We start from the raw sequence: 16,987 nt of genomic DNA, 5'->3' as shown, positions 1-16,987 counted from the left end.
TAAATAAAAAAGATATCATTAAAAAAAAAGATATATTGAAAGCACTGTCCATGAGGAAACGGGCTCTGGAATGCAAGATGACCTACATTTGTGTAAGCTTTGACAGTTTAAGTTCTTTACATTTCATTCATCATTAATGGATACCACACTATTTGCATAAGAAATATCAAGGAGCAGAAATGGGAAAAGGAACTTTTTCCAACAAAGCTTTGAATTCATCTTTCTATCTTTAATACAAAAGTAGCATTTACAAAGACAGGTAGAATCTTCAACTACATATAGAAGAAATATGTCTTCTTTTCTCCTTTTCTACATTTACACAACTTTGCATTGGAATTCAACTTTGCACCTCCTGTTGATACTGACATGGGTCAACAAGAACAGTACAATGTTTTTAAAAGCCATGAAATGCATGGGACATCTTCTGTGATATGGTAGATCAAACAGAACTCCATAAAGAAAGCAAAAAGGAATAATCCTAATAGCTTCAGTTACTGATTGCTTACCTGAGCCAAAAACTGTTCTAAGTGCTATTTGTTTTAACCCGTTATTTGTATTAACTCTCATTTTTTACAACAACCCTTTAGATTAGCTAATTATTCCAATTTTAAAGACTAGAAAACTACAGATGAGAAATGTGAGGAAATGTCAAGCAAACTGGGACTCTGTAACTCTCACTCTTAATTCCTAAGCTGTACAGCATAGAAATAGTACAAAGGACCTTGAGGTTCAAATGAGAAAATCTGGCTTCAAATCTAAGTACCAATACTTACTAGTTTGCTGACCCTAGAGAACTCATGTTCCCTCTCCTTAGCTCATCATCAGAATAATAATTTGCCGCTGTAACCCATATGCCAGCTATGAGACAGACCCACGAGCTTTTATAAACAGTAAATATATCTGATGCCATAGTTATTAAAAAAGAGATGCTAGGTAAAATGCATGTGGTGTTAACAATATAGTTTTCTGAACGTTATCAGAAATTCTCATATCCTAATTTGCATTGCCATGATTTGTATGCAAAATAACTTTTTAATTGCAGTTTCTTATTACTTTCTGCAAGTTTCCTTTACTAAATTACTTATTAATGAAGATGGACAAATCACTTTATGGGTTGTTCACTTGTGTTATTTACCTAAAAAGGCATAAACAATAAATCTCTCTACATCCTTTTCAGGAAGAGCAACTGAAATAAAACAAGTAATGTTTCTACCATAGAATTTCTGGCATATATAAAAAGCAGTAGTGTTTGCTGATTTGTTATCACCATGTCTGTAACTCAGCAGAACCACAAAAAAAAGTTAAAGGTTGTGTTTGTTGTTTGTGTGTTTTTAGAGGTTTGTGATTGTGGTTACAGGAAGGTTCTTACATAAATCCACAAAACTATGGCAACTGTCCACCATTCATGCTGCATTCTATCCTGTTCATATGATAGCCAAAATGTCACTAAAATGAAATTTTAATTAAATTACAATTTTTTTCTTCCTCATTCCCCACTGGCTCCTTTCACCTTCATTTCTCTTTGGCTTTAGAAAAATGGAAATTTGAATCCATACTCTTCCAGTAAATCTAAAACTCCTGACATTTTATCGGCTCAAAACTTGATTTCTAAACATCTCTTTCCTGGAGTAAGTTCTATCATTTCTTTTTAGAGGTTCAAGAAAGTTAGTATACAAAGCTCTATTACGTATCTTTGTTTTAGTATAAGCATACTGACCTTGAGGTGAGACTGAAGGAAACAGCAAATCCAGTAAGAAGATGTGAAAGAGAAAGTTAGAAAGAATTAATAAGGACAATATCCAGAAAAAATACTGCTCATAGACACAGACAAAACATACAGCACAAAACTAGAGAGGGGGAAGGAATCACATGCATTCTGCACAGGCACTAAAAATTAGTAGTTTGTTTTTCAACTCTCAGTAAGCGTATTTTCATATTAGATTACACCACACACTTTAATGTAAATCTCAAAAAAATTTAGGAAATTTACCATTTCCAAGGGAAGGGGAAAAAAATTACTTTCTCCAACACAAAGGAAAATAAGAGGTTTGTTGCTCCCCTTTCACTTGAGTAGCTAATTGTTACCTGACAACATATTTGGTTTCACTTTCTACACACTTGCCTTATAAATGACACTTCTTTTTCACACCCCACTCCATTGTGTGGATCCACATTAACCATGAGTAAAAGTAGAAAAACATTGACAGCTTCAGTTATTATGTCAAAAACAGAACTATTTTTTTGAAAAAAATTATAAAATAATTTTGTCAAATATGAAAACAAAAACTTTTTTCCTAATTACAACCAAATTTCTCTTTTAAAATCCATCTCAAATGGTGCAATCTAACAGCAATAATGAACAAGAACAGGCAGCTTTCTAAGTATCAATTCATTTCCAATACTACTCAGCAGTTAAGAGATGCAAAGCAGTCATGCTTAATACTCCTATATAACATGAAGCCCCCATGGTTCATTACTGCTTTTTATATAAGCAGGCAGTTTTATTTTTAATTAATCAATTTCACTGAATTAGTATTATCCTCCAATTACTTAGATTTCTATAGGCCAGTGCCATCCAGACTGTCTTTGGGATTTAAATTTTCTTTAGAATCTAACACAAAATACTTATTTCTTGAATGCAAGCACCATTTCAAATTGTACTTTAATGTTTTCTAATATCTTAATACTTAAAACCAAAGTTTTATTTTTTTTTTTTTTTTTTTTTTTATTTTTTTTTTTATAGAGGCATGCTTTATTTATTTGTTTGCTGGTTTGTTTGTTTGTTTTGTTTATACATGCACTGGGTACAGTCAGAAGCGCGGGAGGGTGAGAGAATTCACCAGAGCCAGAGCGGGGAGCAGAGCAGGCAGAAGGACCGAAGTACACTGCTGAGGGGAGCAGCGGGCGGCAGGAGAGGTCTGCGCGCCATGTGGGACCCTCCTCTGGTGGCCGGGGAGCAGCCGGGGATCGAACCGGCGCCGCAGAGGCCGCGCGCAGCTTCGCAACCCAGCGCTCAACCTCTGCGCCACCGGGGAGGCCCTTAAAACCAAAGTTTTAAAAAGTCATCATGAGGATAACGACAGATGAGGACAAAATTATCCCCAGTACAAAATTATCCCCAGATGAAAATGAGATGGAAAACAGAAACAAAATGACTTCCTCACCATTATGCAATACACATTAAGGTAGATCCAGGTAAGAACAGAAGTCTGCTGACATCTCTCACCTGGGCATTTTTTGTATATTCTGAAATACTTAGAGAATCTTTAGGGGAATGATAAAAATCCATGGATCTTTGGCACATATAAAATAATGTCAAATGCAGACTATGTTCAAAGGCAGGAAGAGGTCTATCATCAAACAATTATTGTTCCCAATGACTTTTTCAACTTGTATTAGCTGTCAAGCTGTATCTCACAGGAAATAAATTTAAGAGAAAAAATAACCATATGAGTAACTGTATATAATTCTAATGTTATCACTTTCAAGTAAAACATTAAAGTAACCACTAAACAAAAATTCTTATCAAGACTATAGTAACACATTGTAAGGTGCTGTGCCCACAAGAAACTTTGGGATGATAGCTTAATAGAATTGATTATTCATGTAAAGCTTTCTTTCATTTTTTTCTTTTATTTTTTTAATTAATATTTTATTTTATATAATTCTAAGCTTTCTTTTAAATGAAATCAGTGAAATTCATCAAGGAAGAAGAAGAAGTTAGCAGCTTCCCCAGAAAGCAAGCTAAAGCAAGCACGATCAGATAAAGAACCAGTCATCTTTAGTTACAAAAACTAACAAGTTTTTCCTTTTTCTTTCCTTTTTAAACACCACCCATTCTCCCTCAAGAAAGAACATACATCACCACCACAGTACTAGTCATTTCTCTTGTATTCCAGCTACACTACGGTCATATTCACTGATGCTGTACTTTACTGATGAAAGGCATATAAACGTAAAGGAAACTGTGCTCTAATTGGAGCCATGGCACTAATGAATTACATACTGATTTTGCCAAAGTTATAAATAGCTTAATAGTAAAGCGTACATGTAGGTCTTGAAAGAAATGGATTTCCATACAGAAAAATATTTAGAAATATGAAGACTAAATATGCAAATTTACATTTTCAGATTATATTGTGCCACATATGCCTGAATATATTATACCAATATAAAATAATCACAAAAATAAAGTTCATTATCCCAATGAAAACTCCAAAATAAAATTTAGGTGAACCTATCTAGATTAAAAATTTCATGAAAGGGGGCCTCCCTGGTGGCGCAGCGGTTGAGTGCTGGGTTGCGAAGCTGCCCGTGGCCTCTGCGGCGCAGGTTCGATCCCCGGCTGCTCCCCTGCCACCGGAGGAGGGTCCCACATGGCGCGCAGACCTCTCCTGCCGCCCGCTGCTCCCCTCAGCAGTGTACTTCAGTCCTTCTGCCTGCTCTGCTCCCCGCTCTGGCTCTGGTGAATTCTCTCACCCTCCCGCGCTTCTGACTGTACCCAGTGCATGTATAAACAAAACAAACAAACAAATAAATAAAACATGCCTCTATAAAAAAAATTTGAAAAAAAAAAATTTCATGAAAGGGCCTCCCCGGTGGCGCAGTGGGTTGAGCACAGTGCTGTGAAGCTGTCCACAGCCTCTGCAGCGCCGGTTTGATTCCCAGCTGGCCAGGGAGAGTCCCACATGGTATGGCAGACCTCTCCTGTCTCACTCGCTGCTCCCCTCAGCAGTGTATTTTGGTCCTTCTGCCTGTCCTGCTCCCTGCTCTGTCTCTGGTGAATTCTCTCACCTTCCTGTGCCTCTGGCCTGTACCCCTGTGCTTGTATAAATAAATAAATCTTAAAAAAAAAAAATTTCACGAAGGCACAGATTTTTGTGTATGGCACCCCCTTATATCCCCAAGGCCCAAAAGAGTGCCCAGCAAACAAGAGCCTCCATAAATAGAAAAATTAAGTCATTAATTAATGAAGAAGGAAAAGGTATATATATATATATATATATATATATATATATATTTGGTAAAGACAGTGGGTTGTGATTTATCATTAAAAAAAAAGTGGGTTGTGGAGAAAAAATTAAACTCACAAACTGGCTATTATTCTCATAAACTTAATAATTATAAATCTTGTTAAGAGTGGTGTTTAGAGATGCAAATTTAAAGGGAGAATAACCAGTCAAAAGGAGTAAGAGATTAAAAAGAACTTGAGGGTTTACATAGATTAAAGGTTTGCAAAAAAGTGTGGCCTCTCCCTGATGGTGCAATGGGTTAAGACACAATCTATGAAGCTATCCGCAGCCACTGCACCATGAGTTCAATCCCCAGCCAGGGAGCTAGCTACATGGAGCAGCAGATCTCTCCTGACTTGCCCGCTGCTCCCCTCAGCAGTGTATTTCAGTCAATCTGCCTGCTCTGTTCCCCACTCTGTCTCTGGTGAATCCTCTCACCCCCTGCACCTCTGGCCTGTACCCCAGTTCTTGTATGCATAAATAAACAAATCTTTTAAAAAAAACATTAAAAACAAAAAAGTGTGCCTTTCTTTTTCATACATTTATCCCTCTGGCTAAATTTCCATACACATCCTAAAATGAAATCTATATCAATTAAAATCCCAACTAGCATTTTCTCACAAATAAAGAAATATACCAAATTTTCTATTAATGCTTTATGCTACACAATAATACAGTCTGCTAGGCTTTAGGTCACTGAAAATTCCTAACTTCGATAAATCAAAAGCAATTCTTAATACCTACTTTATATGAAAATCAGAAGATGGTTGTTCACTCTCTAACTATATAAATTTCTAAATGATACTGAACTGAATCTAAATTAACCCCATATTAAACTGAAGACTTCTGCTTGAAATACCAAACTCAGTAGATTCATTAGTATTTCTGTATAAGTAAAAAAAGGTAACAAAGGAAATACAAAAGCTAAATAATGAAGCAACACACAAGATGAGGCATGACAAATAGTGCTCCTTATACATTGCCAAGACATGCATAGTTAGCTAAAAGGAACAGCATGAGTGAAAAAGCAGACAACAAACAATTCTACCAGAATTCAATCAGCCTACATAACTCTCCTCTCCAAGTATTTTAACCATTATACCAAAGAAAAGTTTTTTCACTATTTATCTAAACAGAAATTCTTAATATGTTCACTTTAGAAGAGAAAATCTCAATTACATTCAGGGTTTCTAAAGCTAACCTAAATCACTCTATTTATATAAGAACACAGAAAGCTCTAGGGTTTGTTGCTGTTGTCTTTTCCATAAATTAACCTATAAAAATATCCAGAACCACCAAGTAATGACTTTCCGGAAATATCAACTTAGCTTGGCCAAAGTACCTACTTACTTAATAAAACACTAAGGCAGATGTTGCTATAAAGGTATTTTGCAGATATAATTAAAGTCCGTAATCCATTTAAGTAAAGAAGATTATCCCAGATAATCGGACTGGGCAAAATAACTGAATCCTTTGGAAAGCTCAAAAAAGCAGGACTAAGGTTTCTCCTGCATCTGGACCACAGTTTCAGTACATGCCCACAGGAGTTCTATCCTGCTGGTGATGTCTTCCTAAAATTCCGCTGTAGAGATTTCAAGACCTGCTTTGCCAGTCACCCAAAATCATGCTGGTTCTGCCTCTGGTTGAATTCTGATACACACTACCTACTGTATGGAATATGAATTTAGAAGCAGTGTTTCTTAGACTTAATCAACAAGTATTTTTTATTTGCAGATGGATGGGTGGGCTTACTCAATCCTCTTTTTTTTAATTCCAGTGTTCAACACTAAACCATTTCTGAAAGGCACTGCTATTGTTCTGTAAGAAAAAAATGTAAGCGATTCTGTTTTTCTCAAGACCACAAAGGATAGGTCTGAGAATTCTTATGTGATTGAATAGAAACCTTTTAATGTTGGAGATCTTTAAATAATAATTACTAGGAAATTTGTAAAGAATTCTAAGAATTTTCTATAGTTCAAGCAATGATTATAACAGTCTGCTTTTATTTGCTCCCTGAGAAGGTTGAACATCCTTCAGGAATGAATTCTACATGCTGAACTAATGAGTGGCATGACAGTTGCATCAGCTGACTGCTACTTTAAAAGAGTATTCCAGCATAAAAGCAACCACATGAAAGAAGAACTGGAAATAAAGCCTGAGACAATTATAACCAACAGTTTCTTACCAGAGAGAGGATCTTACCAGACACAACACACGCTTTATCCACTATCAACATATTTAGGAGGCATAACTCAACCTGAAATATAACTGGCTGTTCTTTAATGCTGATCAGGCAACATCCCCGCAAGCCCCAGCAGTAGCGAGAGCAGCAGTAGCCATTCAGTCTGGTACAGAACCACAGTCTTACATGACACTCACTTTCCCAGGAAGTCCCAAACAAACCCCCCTGACGGTGCAGGGACAGAAACCTGGCGTGGAAGGTACAAACTGCGGGAGACTGGCTTTCTGGGAGACAGCATGGCCAAGAGGGAACACACATATACACATAGAGACCAAAAACCCCAATGAACAGGACCATGATAAAACAAATTAGAAGAAAGGTGGAGAAATTCAAATGATAAATTACAGAAGACAGACACCCACACATAGGAAACAGTAGAATGGCAAACACAAGAAGCAAATGGTTAGTAAGAAACACAGCAGCCACATACATGCCCCTCAGCACTAAATCTGGGAACAAAAGGCATGATATCATACTATCTTTGAATGTTTATTAGTATCTTTTATGATGCTGCTGAGTAATAAATCACAGTAGCAAAATGTGAGTTTTAGAAACTTTCTTTTCTGGTAGCAAAAAAACCTAGGTCAAATCTTAAAACAAAATTAACAAAACAGAGCAGCCAGGCGATAAAAGTATGCAGTGATTTTTCAACCTCATGAAAAGTCATATTCTGTAGAAAGAGTAGATCACTTACAACTCTTTCTCAAAATGTGAGAAATATAGTGCCTAATAAAAACTATTTGGTGTGCTTTGGATCTCAAATATAGACTTAATCCTATTTCTTAACTCCCAATCATCTTCATCACCCAAAAATCAGTCCGAAACAAAACATTTTGTTTTTCAATCAAGTTGACTGAAAGAGTAAGCAATAATTTCAATGCAGATTTTTGACATAAAGAAACAAACCTAAATCTCAAAACTTCCTCAAGAAATTTCTTTTCTAAAACACTGAAAATATATTGGAAGTCACTAATCCATCTAAAGCATGGTATTTTTATTTTTTTATTTTTTTTTTATTAGATAATAAATTTTATTATTATATTCCCCATACAATTGCAGCGCCCCCATTCTGACCCCAATCCCTCCCCTCCCGCCCCTGCCCCCCTAAAAGTGTCTCTGGTTCATAGTTTTTTTGTTGATTTTGATTTTCACTTTCTTATAGTTATTCATTTTCCTGGTCCCTTATTTAAGTTTTCTAGATTCCTGCTATGAGTGAGACCATCCGGTATTTTTCTTTTTCTTTTTGGCTTATTTCGCTGAGCATGATCCCTTCCAGCGCCATCCATGTTGCTGCAAATTGCATGTGTTTATCTTTTTTGAATGCTGAGTAATATTCCATGGTATATATGTACCACATCTTCTTGATCCAGTCATCTATTTTTGGGCATTTGGGTTGTTTCCAAAGCTTAGCTATTGTAAACAGTGCTGCTATAAACATAGGGGTGCAGGTGTTCTTTGGAATTGATGTTTCTGTGTCCTTTGGGTAAATACCTAGGAGTGGAATTGCTGGATCATATGGAAGCTCTATGTTTAGTAGGTCCAGAAATCTCCACACAGCTTTCCACAGTGGTTGGACCAGTTTGCACTCCCACCAACAGTGCAGAAGAGTTCTAAAGCATGGTATTTTTAAATCCATGCAGTACTGCTATTGATTTCAAGCTGACACAAAAGCAAAGAGAGGCATATATTCACATGAGTTTTATAGGGTGTGTTGTGTGTGTATTTTAAGAGGAAGGTATAATGCAAATGTGGAAGATGATATACAAAAATACACAAGATCTAATCTTGAGGCTCTGGTAATTTGTTAATTCTGATTTAAGGTATTTTATCTATTTGTCTTACCCAGAACCAAGGCTATCTGAACAGAGTTAATATCAAAATAAAAGGCAATCAGTCCATATTACTCATATTTTCAGTACAATGAAGGAAAATAGTGAGGGTTTCACTTTATTATTTTAGTTTCTTGAAAATCAATAGTCTATGGGTTCAGAATAGGAAAAAAAGAACTTTGAGGAGAAAATATCAAGTCTATCAAAACCCCCAACATTTTAAACAGAAACTTATGAAAGTAGTAATACTCCCCACTGTCACATTCTATAGTGACTTCACTCTGGCACTGACAGTCTCTTTGGCTTGTTCAGAAAAATGGATAGATTAATGGAGTTCTACCGGAAGAACTGTTTCTATGCACTGTGTACTTATGTTAAGTAAATATTGTAAGAGCAGAGGCTAAGAGGGATATGTTTAATCTGTAGTATAAAATACCCTAATAAGGAAAAAAAAAAAAAAGACAAAATTTGAAGAGAGCTGTCTGACTGGCTCTGTTCAAACTCAGCTCATTCTGAAGAATTCAAAATCCGAGTGCCATAAAACTCTTATCTCCTAAGTTATCCTCAAATGTCCTTCCCTCTTCTTAATTTGACCTATGCTTTAATATCTGATTTTCTATAATATGAAAAGTCTAAAGATCTGTAGTCCAAAGGAACATTAACTCAATAAAAAGGTCCAAGCCAATGAAAAAAATAATAAGTTCTTGAACTTGAGGCTCATTTACTCCTTACATAATGATTAAAAAGTACAGAATTACTTATACTTTCTTGATTAGTCAGTAGAAAACTTTACTTTCTTAATCAATGAATACTTTCTCTTTCAACCAGTGATCTTGAAATCTATAGTTTCCCAACTTACTCTCATTCTATGTTGCCTTTTGGAGATTGCAACAATGAATTTACCCCTAAATTTAAAAGCTGGTAATAAAATAACATCAAACATTCAAGAACAGAAATTCAGAGAGGCAGCTACATTGAAAATGCATGTCCCCCAAAGTACAGTTTTCAAATCACACTGCAAAGTTCTTTAATATATTTATTTTCCTTTTTCTTACCTTTCCAACTCAGCAATCTTCTTATCTTTGTCATTCTTCTCATTTTCCACTTCCTTCAAGATTTCCAAGAGACGGTCAACTTCTGCCTGGGCCTTGCTAGAGTCATCTTTGTACCTGGCAATTTCTCTCTCTAATTGCTGTATTCGATCATTCATCTCAGGACTGGCTCTGGCTTCTAAAGTTGCTTCATGTGCCTATAAAGAAAAGGGTTCAAATTCTATCAGAGATATATACTGTGGCAGTGGGCAAAATATGTCCTAAAGAGATAGCTACATTTTAATTTAAACAAAGTATTATCAAATATTTACCAGCTAGCCTCAATTTATAGGATTTTTCTCTGCTTAACTATTAGAGAGACAATATATTAGTAAATGGAGAAAGGTACATGGGCTGCAAGGTGCGTCAGACTCCAGTGAGATGGAGAAAGTTACCTCAGATTTAGAGTGGATTTGTTTAAAACAGCCCATCTCTGAATATTTATTACTAAGTGAAAATTCATCATAGGCTGCAAGGTGCATCAGACTCCAGTGAGATGGAGAAAGTTACCTCAGATTTAGAGTGGATTTGTTTAAAACAGCCCATCTCTGAATATTTATTACTAAATGAAAATTCATTATAGGCTGCAAGAGGCGTCAGACTCCAGTGAGATGTACTAATGAGTGATTAGACAACTAATGGTCTCTCCACAATAATGCCAAAATGCATGAGCAGAGACTCAGTGCTGATCTTACTATAGCCAGTACCAGGGCTGACATCTAAATTTCATGTGACCCTCCTTCCCCTTCCCTTCTCTGTGTATTGCCTTACCAACCATATATGAGTCATATGGCCTTAAACATCTAGGATCATACGGGTACTGTAAGTGATGCCATAAAAACGAAGTTAGGTTAAGAAAATGGCTATTACCACTTAGGTATCTCCCTAATGTAAAAACTGAGGATTTTACAAGATAACAAGGGACAAAGTCAGAAATCAACAATTATATTTAGAATGTTTTCTAAATAGTTCTTTATTCAGGATCCTATTATAAAGAACAACTAGCATTTTCACTGAATTTTGGACCACAAAGCCATTTTAACAATTAAAAACTATTTCACATGTTCAAGTTTCCTCCTGAATATCTAAAAACTTGCATTTATGATCGATTTAATGAGAAAGTAAAAGCTAAGGTATTTAATTTTTCCTCATTCAATAAAATAAAAACATAGTATCTTAAAATGGTTTGAAGAAAATATTAAAGGAGTAATATATATTCTTAAGAAATACTTTGAAAAGAAAGATCTGGCACAAAGTACCTTGAATGAAAAACAAATGTTTCTACTTACTAAGCCAAATACTTTGTCAAAGTGACAACTGTACTTTTAAGATGAAATCCTTTACTAATATCTATAATTGAGCTTTAATCACTTGTGAAAATCCACAGTTCCAAACAGTGGCCTTTAAAGGAAGTTCCACTGGTAGACATGTAGTTTTAATGTGTTAGCAAAATATCTAAACTGACATGGTTAAAAGTCACAACAAGGTAAAAGCAGGGGGAAGCAGAGGCAGTCCTGAATGAACTGACTCACTAAGAATAAAAAAAAAAAGCAAAAGTAACAGAAACGTAAACATTTCCCAAAGTTTGAGGGAGAGTTTTGGGCTCACAGAAATGTTTCCATTTTATATCACTCCAGTAAATTTTAGAAAGGTGTCCTTTTAAAAAAACAAAACAAAACAAAAAAAAAAAAAAGCAAAACTAGAGTTCCTACTTGAGAGATAAGGTCAAATGTATTCATTTTTCTTAGTTGAGTTAAAAAAAAGAAAACTCATGCAAAAGACAAAAAAACATCAACTAGGATTCTATAGCACCACTTGGTCAGGTCACTTACTGGCTTGGATGGAAGGCTTAACACTATTTCAGGATGCTAACAGGAGCGAAGAGTCAAGGAGAAAAGAAGAAAGAAAAGTAGAAGGAAATGGTTTAAGCACAGAGTAAGCGAGAGAAAGAAAAGTAAAAGGTTAAAAAACTTCAGCAGAAAAGTTCAGAGGCAAAAAATAGATATTTCTTTCCAGAGAGAGAAAAAAGTTAGCATTTTAGAAAATTCTGATAATTGAAAAGTTGAATTACAATGCTTTCATTAATAATTCTGAGATCATCTCATGCTGGAGATAGAGTACCAAATTCAGCTATAGGATATATACTCTTAAGCCATAGATGAGTCAAAAATGACTTCAATTTATTATGCTGTCAAGACCAGTCATGACCTACTCCAAAACAGAACTTGTCTTTGAAAATTTCAATGACTAAGATAGTCTTTTAAAAAATTAACACAAACTAGAACACCAATCTTACACCAGTTATGGTTTTCAGCAAGAAGCAAATGTGCCAAATAATACTTCAAACAAACCCACAAATTAACTGTAATCAAAAAATATTGCTAATATAGAATAGACAAAGATAAAAAAAATTAAAGAATAAACTACTAAGAAACATTGAAACAGTAGCAAATAAAAAGTCATCTGACAACATTTTTATTTATTTTATTGAGATATAATTGATATATAACATACTGGTTTCGTGTGTACAATACAATGATCTGATATTTGTATGTATTCTAAAAATCACAACTTGTCTAATTAACATCACCAGTTACAATTTTTTTCCTTGCTAGGAGAACTTTCTACTCTCAGAAATTTTCAAATATATAATACAGTAATACTAATTATAATCACCATGCTGTAACTTCCATCACCAGGATTTAGTTAATTTATTACTAGATGTTATGATTACCTTCACCAATTTCACCCATTCCATCCCCTGCCTTCGTCTGGTAACCATCAGTCTGTTCTCTGTATCTATGAGTTCAGGCTTTGTGTTTATTTTTTTTACATTGCAAATGAAACAGATCACACAGTATCTGTCTTTCACGCTCTAACTTACTTTACTGTCCTGCTTTTAAAATGCAATAATGCTAGGGAAGTATTTCACTAATACAGTGAAATAAAATCTGAAACATGGTTATTTCACAATTGTTCAGTCTTATATATCATTACTTAACTCCTATTTCTACTTAGCATTAGAAAATATGCTCTCACTTATTCTAGTAAGACTTTTTTAAAGTCAATGTTCTTTTCTTTTCAATACTCAACATTGAGTTTAGAAATACTTGGTAATATACCCAAGTTCATCTGACATATAGTAGAAGAAAACGATGCAAGACATGTACTTTGTTTGAATTAACCTCTGTGATTGCCTTTCAAATTCCTGCATACAGGTAATTTATTGATACCATAAATTTTTAATTTACTGAGGCAACATTGGTTTACAACACATATATAAACTAAGGGATAAGTTCACAGCTCTTCAGATGTATGTTTCTATATCAAAACCACCATCAAAGCCCCCCACAGTCCTCAACTACAGTCTACTGGGCCCCAAAACCATTTGTTCCCCTCTCCATTAGTTGCCTCAATTATGCAGTCGTATTTCTAGGGTTTGTTGTTTTGGTTTAGTTTTGTCTGTTCCTTTGTTTCTGCATATTCCACAGATGAATAAAATCATCTGGTATGTGTCTTTCTCCTTCTGCCTTATTTCATATAGCATAATTCCCTCTAGTTCCACCCATGTATTTGAAAATCAAGATTTCATCTCTTTTTATAGCTAATTAGTACTCTACTGTCTGTATACAGAGCTCATCATCTTTATCCACGAATCTATCACTGGGCATTCAGGTTGTGTCTCTAATGTGAATATTGTAAGTAGTGCTGCAATGAACAGAGGAGTGCATATATCCCTTTGAATTAGTGTTTTTGCATTCTTTGCACAAATACCAAGGAATGAAATTGTTGGATCATATATCTATTTTTAACATTTTGAAGATATTCCATACTACCTTCCAGAGACCAGCTACATGGGCATCATTGCCATCAATATTCCCACCAGCAGTGTACCAGGATTCCTTTTCTCAACACTATCGCCAATATTTATCTCCGGGTTTTTTTGAAATAGGCCATTCCCATGGGTGTGAGGTGGTACTTCATTATGATTTTGATTTGCATTTCCTTGATGATAAGTGATATTGAACATTTTTTCATGTGATTTTTGGCCATTTGTATGTCATCTTTGGAGAAGTCTCTATTTGGGTCTTTTGCCCATTTTTTGATTAAACTTCTTGGGTTTTTTGTTATTGCTGTTTGTTGTGGTTTTTTTTTTGGGGGGGGGCTGTTGTTGAGTTGTGTGAGTTCTTTAGTTAAATATTAACCCCTTGTCAGATGTATGATATGCTAACCTCTTCTCTCTTTTTGTTTTCTGGATGATTTCTTTTGCTATCTAAAAACGTTAGAGTTTGGTATAGTCCCATTTATTTATGTTTGCTTCTGTTTACTTTGCAATTGAAGTTGGGTCTCCAAAGACATCTTTGCAGTTGATATCTAGAGTATATTGACTATGTTTTCTTCTATGTATTTTATGGTTTCAGATTAAAAGGTAAGGATTTAGGAAATAATATTAACAATGTATCAGATGATAAATCATATGGATAAATGAAAAACACTATCATCGGAGAAGGGAAAAAGTGACAATAGTCAGTAATACTATATCACATTATATAAATAAGTACTAAAGAGTGTTCTCACCACACATAAAAAGTGACCATGTGAGGCGATGGATGGCTTAATTAGCTTGACTTTAGTCAACTTTTCATAATGTGTACATATATCAAATTACAATGTCCTGCACTTTAAATATAAAATTCTTATTTGACAATATATCTCAATAAAACTGGTGGGGGGCAAGTTAAAATGTATACATCAACTCTAGGGAAATCATATTTAAAATTTTCAGAAATATAATTGATGTGTTAAAAGAGAAGGGAAAATGTAATGACACAAAATACTCAATTAGAAACAGAAAATGAAAAAGGGGAGAAGGAAGCAAATGAAACATAAAATTAGAATGACAATCTCATTCTTGGAGTAGGTCACTGTGGAAGCAGTACAATAGAAAAACATCAGTAAAGAATTAAAATGAAAGTGAATAATCATCTAGAATCAAACAATGGGAAACATGAAAAGAAGGATGGCCATGGGCAGAAAAACCAGTAATAAAGTAGGGAAAAGCCATCAACCTCCTCATCCCAAAAATAACTTTATATTTTTTCTGATGAACCTAAATATAAAGCCTAAAATTTAGAAACTGTAGAAATGACCAGCTATAGAAGTATCATAAAAAGAGACTAAAAATAAGCAGAACGAAAATGTGGAATTTTCATAAACAGAGGAGTCTCGGATAACATTAATTTTGAAAGTCAGTTTTATAACCCTACATATATCTAAGAGCTTCACCTTTAACATTCATGTATTAATTAGAAAATTACCTCCACTTTTTAAAAAGGGAGGAAAAAGCGGACTATCAAATCTGAAAATTCAGTATGAGGCTATCATGCTGTATACACCGAATGCATTGAAAGAAAACAAAACTTGGAAGTTTCAAGACTAGGCTATACTCTTTTTCACAACAATGATCTGAACAGGACCTAGTTAATTTAACAATTCAAAAGTCTCAGTTCCAATTCTGACACAATTAGTATGTTGGTGATAAACATACGAAAATCCTCTGAAAACTATTAACTGTCATGTAAATATCAGAGAGGATTAATCAGAGAAATAGATAGCAAGTATCAGTACCATATCCTAATATTCACCAGTATCAAGAATTATCACTATTAAAGTTGTCTCCTAGGAAATCTGATGCTAATAGAGGAAGAGTATCAGAGAATAAAGATCTTTTACATTGTGGTCTTATTCTTCATCGATAAGGGAGATATATACTTTAATCATTCTTTGACCTCTCAATTTTCTAAGAGTTTGGGGAGTCTCAAAAATAAAATAAAAAAGGCTAAGAATTCTAAGAGAAATAATCAAGGTATAAATGGTATTTTGAAGGCTAGGGAATTATTACCTCACTAGGGTAAATTATTTCATATGAACACTATAGAATTTTCTACTATGTTCTTTTTTACATCAAGGAAAAGAAAATGGAAATTTTCTTCTTTCACCTTTTTCAACTGTGATTCCATTTTCAGACACTCCTCCTTCTTCTGCTCCAAAGCAATCTCTAGTGTCTTAAGCCGTGAGTCCTTTTTCAGTCCTGAGGAAGCCAGGGAAGAAGCATGCTCTTTCAGATCTAAGAGTGAAGCCTGAAAGAAGCAATACACATCTAGAATAAATACTAACTATAAATAAAATGGAGATTTAAATTTTTGGATTTATTATCTTGTAGCTTTCTATCATTCTAGAACCGATAAATTCCCACCTCAAGAATACTGAGATAAAAAACAAAAAAAAAAATAGCTTTAGCTTTCAATTCATAACTAAAATATGATGGAATTCCCAAGAAATAGCAAATGAAGAGTGATTTAAAGAGTTTTATTAAATGCACATCCATTCCCACAAAATAAATGGAAGTCAATAAAACTATGTCAATGTAATCAGTTAATTATAATACGTACACTGACTTAAATTTAAAATACTTTTTCCTTTTAGAAGGAAACTTCCAATAGGAAATAAATTTCCATAAATTTTCCTAAAGGTATTAGAAAGAAAATCCAGGGAATGGCCCTACAGTTCATGCATCATTAGGTGATCATAAGATACTAGTCATTTTTGCTATTTAGGTCACATTAACAGGATTTCTTCAAAAGTCAGTTCTAACTATGATGTTCCCTACTCAGACAACAATCATTTAAGATTTCTCCAACAACACCGAGGTGAACTCTAACAGCTGTTATAAATCAAGTTTTGCATATTCCCTTCATCTATTACCTTCTTTGCCATTAGCACAATATTTCTCTAGATATAACGAGGCTTCAG

The 16,987-nt window shown here is 34.5% G+C and overlaps 1 protein-coding gene across 7 annotated transcripts in view; it reads right to left on the bottom strand.

Annotated features, from left to right (window-relative positions):
• ERC1 (ELKS/RAB6-interacting/CAST family member 1) overlaps positions 1 to 16,987 on the bottom strand; it is a 302,352-nt gene that overhangs the window by 172,721 nt on the left and 112,644 nt on the right. For all 7 annotated transcript variants that reach the window (XR_008552294.1, XM_037514597.2, XM_054696560.1 and 4 more), the window contains 2 exons: positions 16,174 to 16,314; positions 10,139 to 10,332 (listed from right to left, as the gene is read on the bottom strand). Coding sequence is in view for 6 of the 7 variants with exons in the window: in XM_037514597.2 (XP_037370494.1) it covers positions 10,139 to 10,332; positions 16,174 to 16,314 (335 nt within the window). In the remaining variant the exon portion in view is untranslated. The remainder of the gene's footprint in view (positions 1 to 10,138; positions 10,333 to 16,173; positions 16,315 to 16,987) is intronic.

The sequence above is a fragment of the Talpa occidentalis genome, unplaced genomic scaffold, assembly GCF_014898055.3.
Source record: "Talpa occidentalis isolate TD23 unplaced genomic scaffold, MPIMG_talOcc4v2.1 talOcc4.16, whole genome shotgun sequence".
NCBI classification, from domain to species: Eukaryota; Metazoa; Chordata; class Mammalia; order Eulipotyphla; family Talpidae; genus Talpa; species Talpa occidentalis.
The sequence above is the reverse complement of the archived record's forward strand: the minus strand, read 5'-3'. Positions and strand labels throughout refer to the sequence as shown.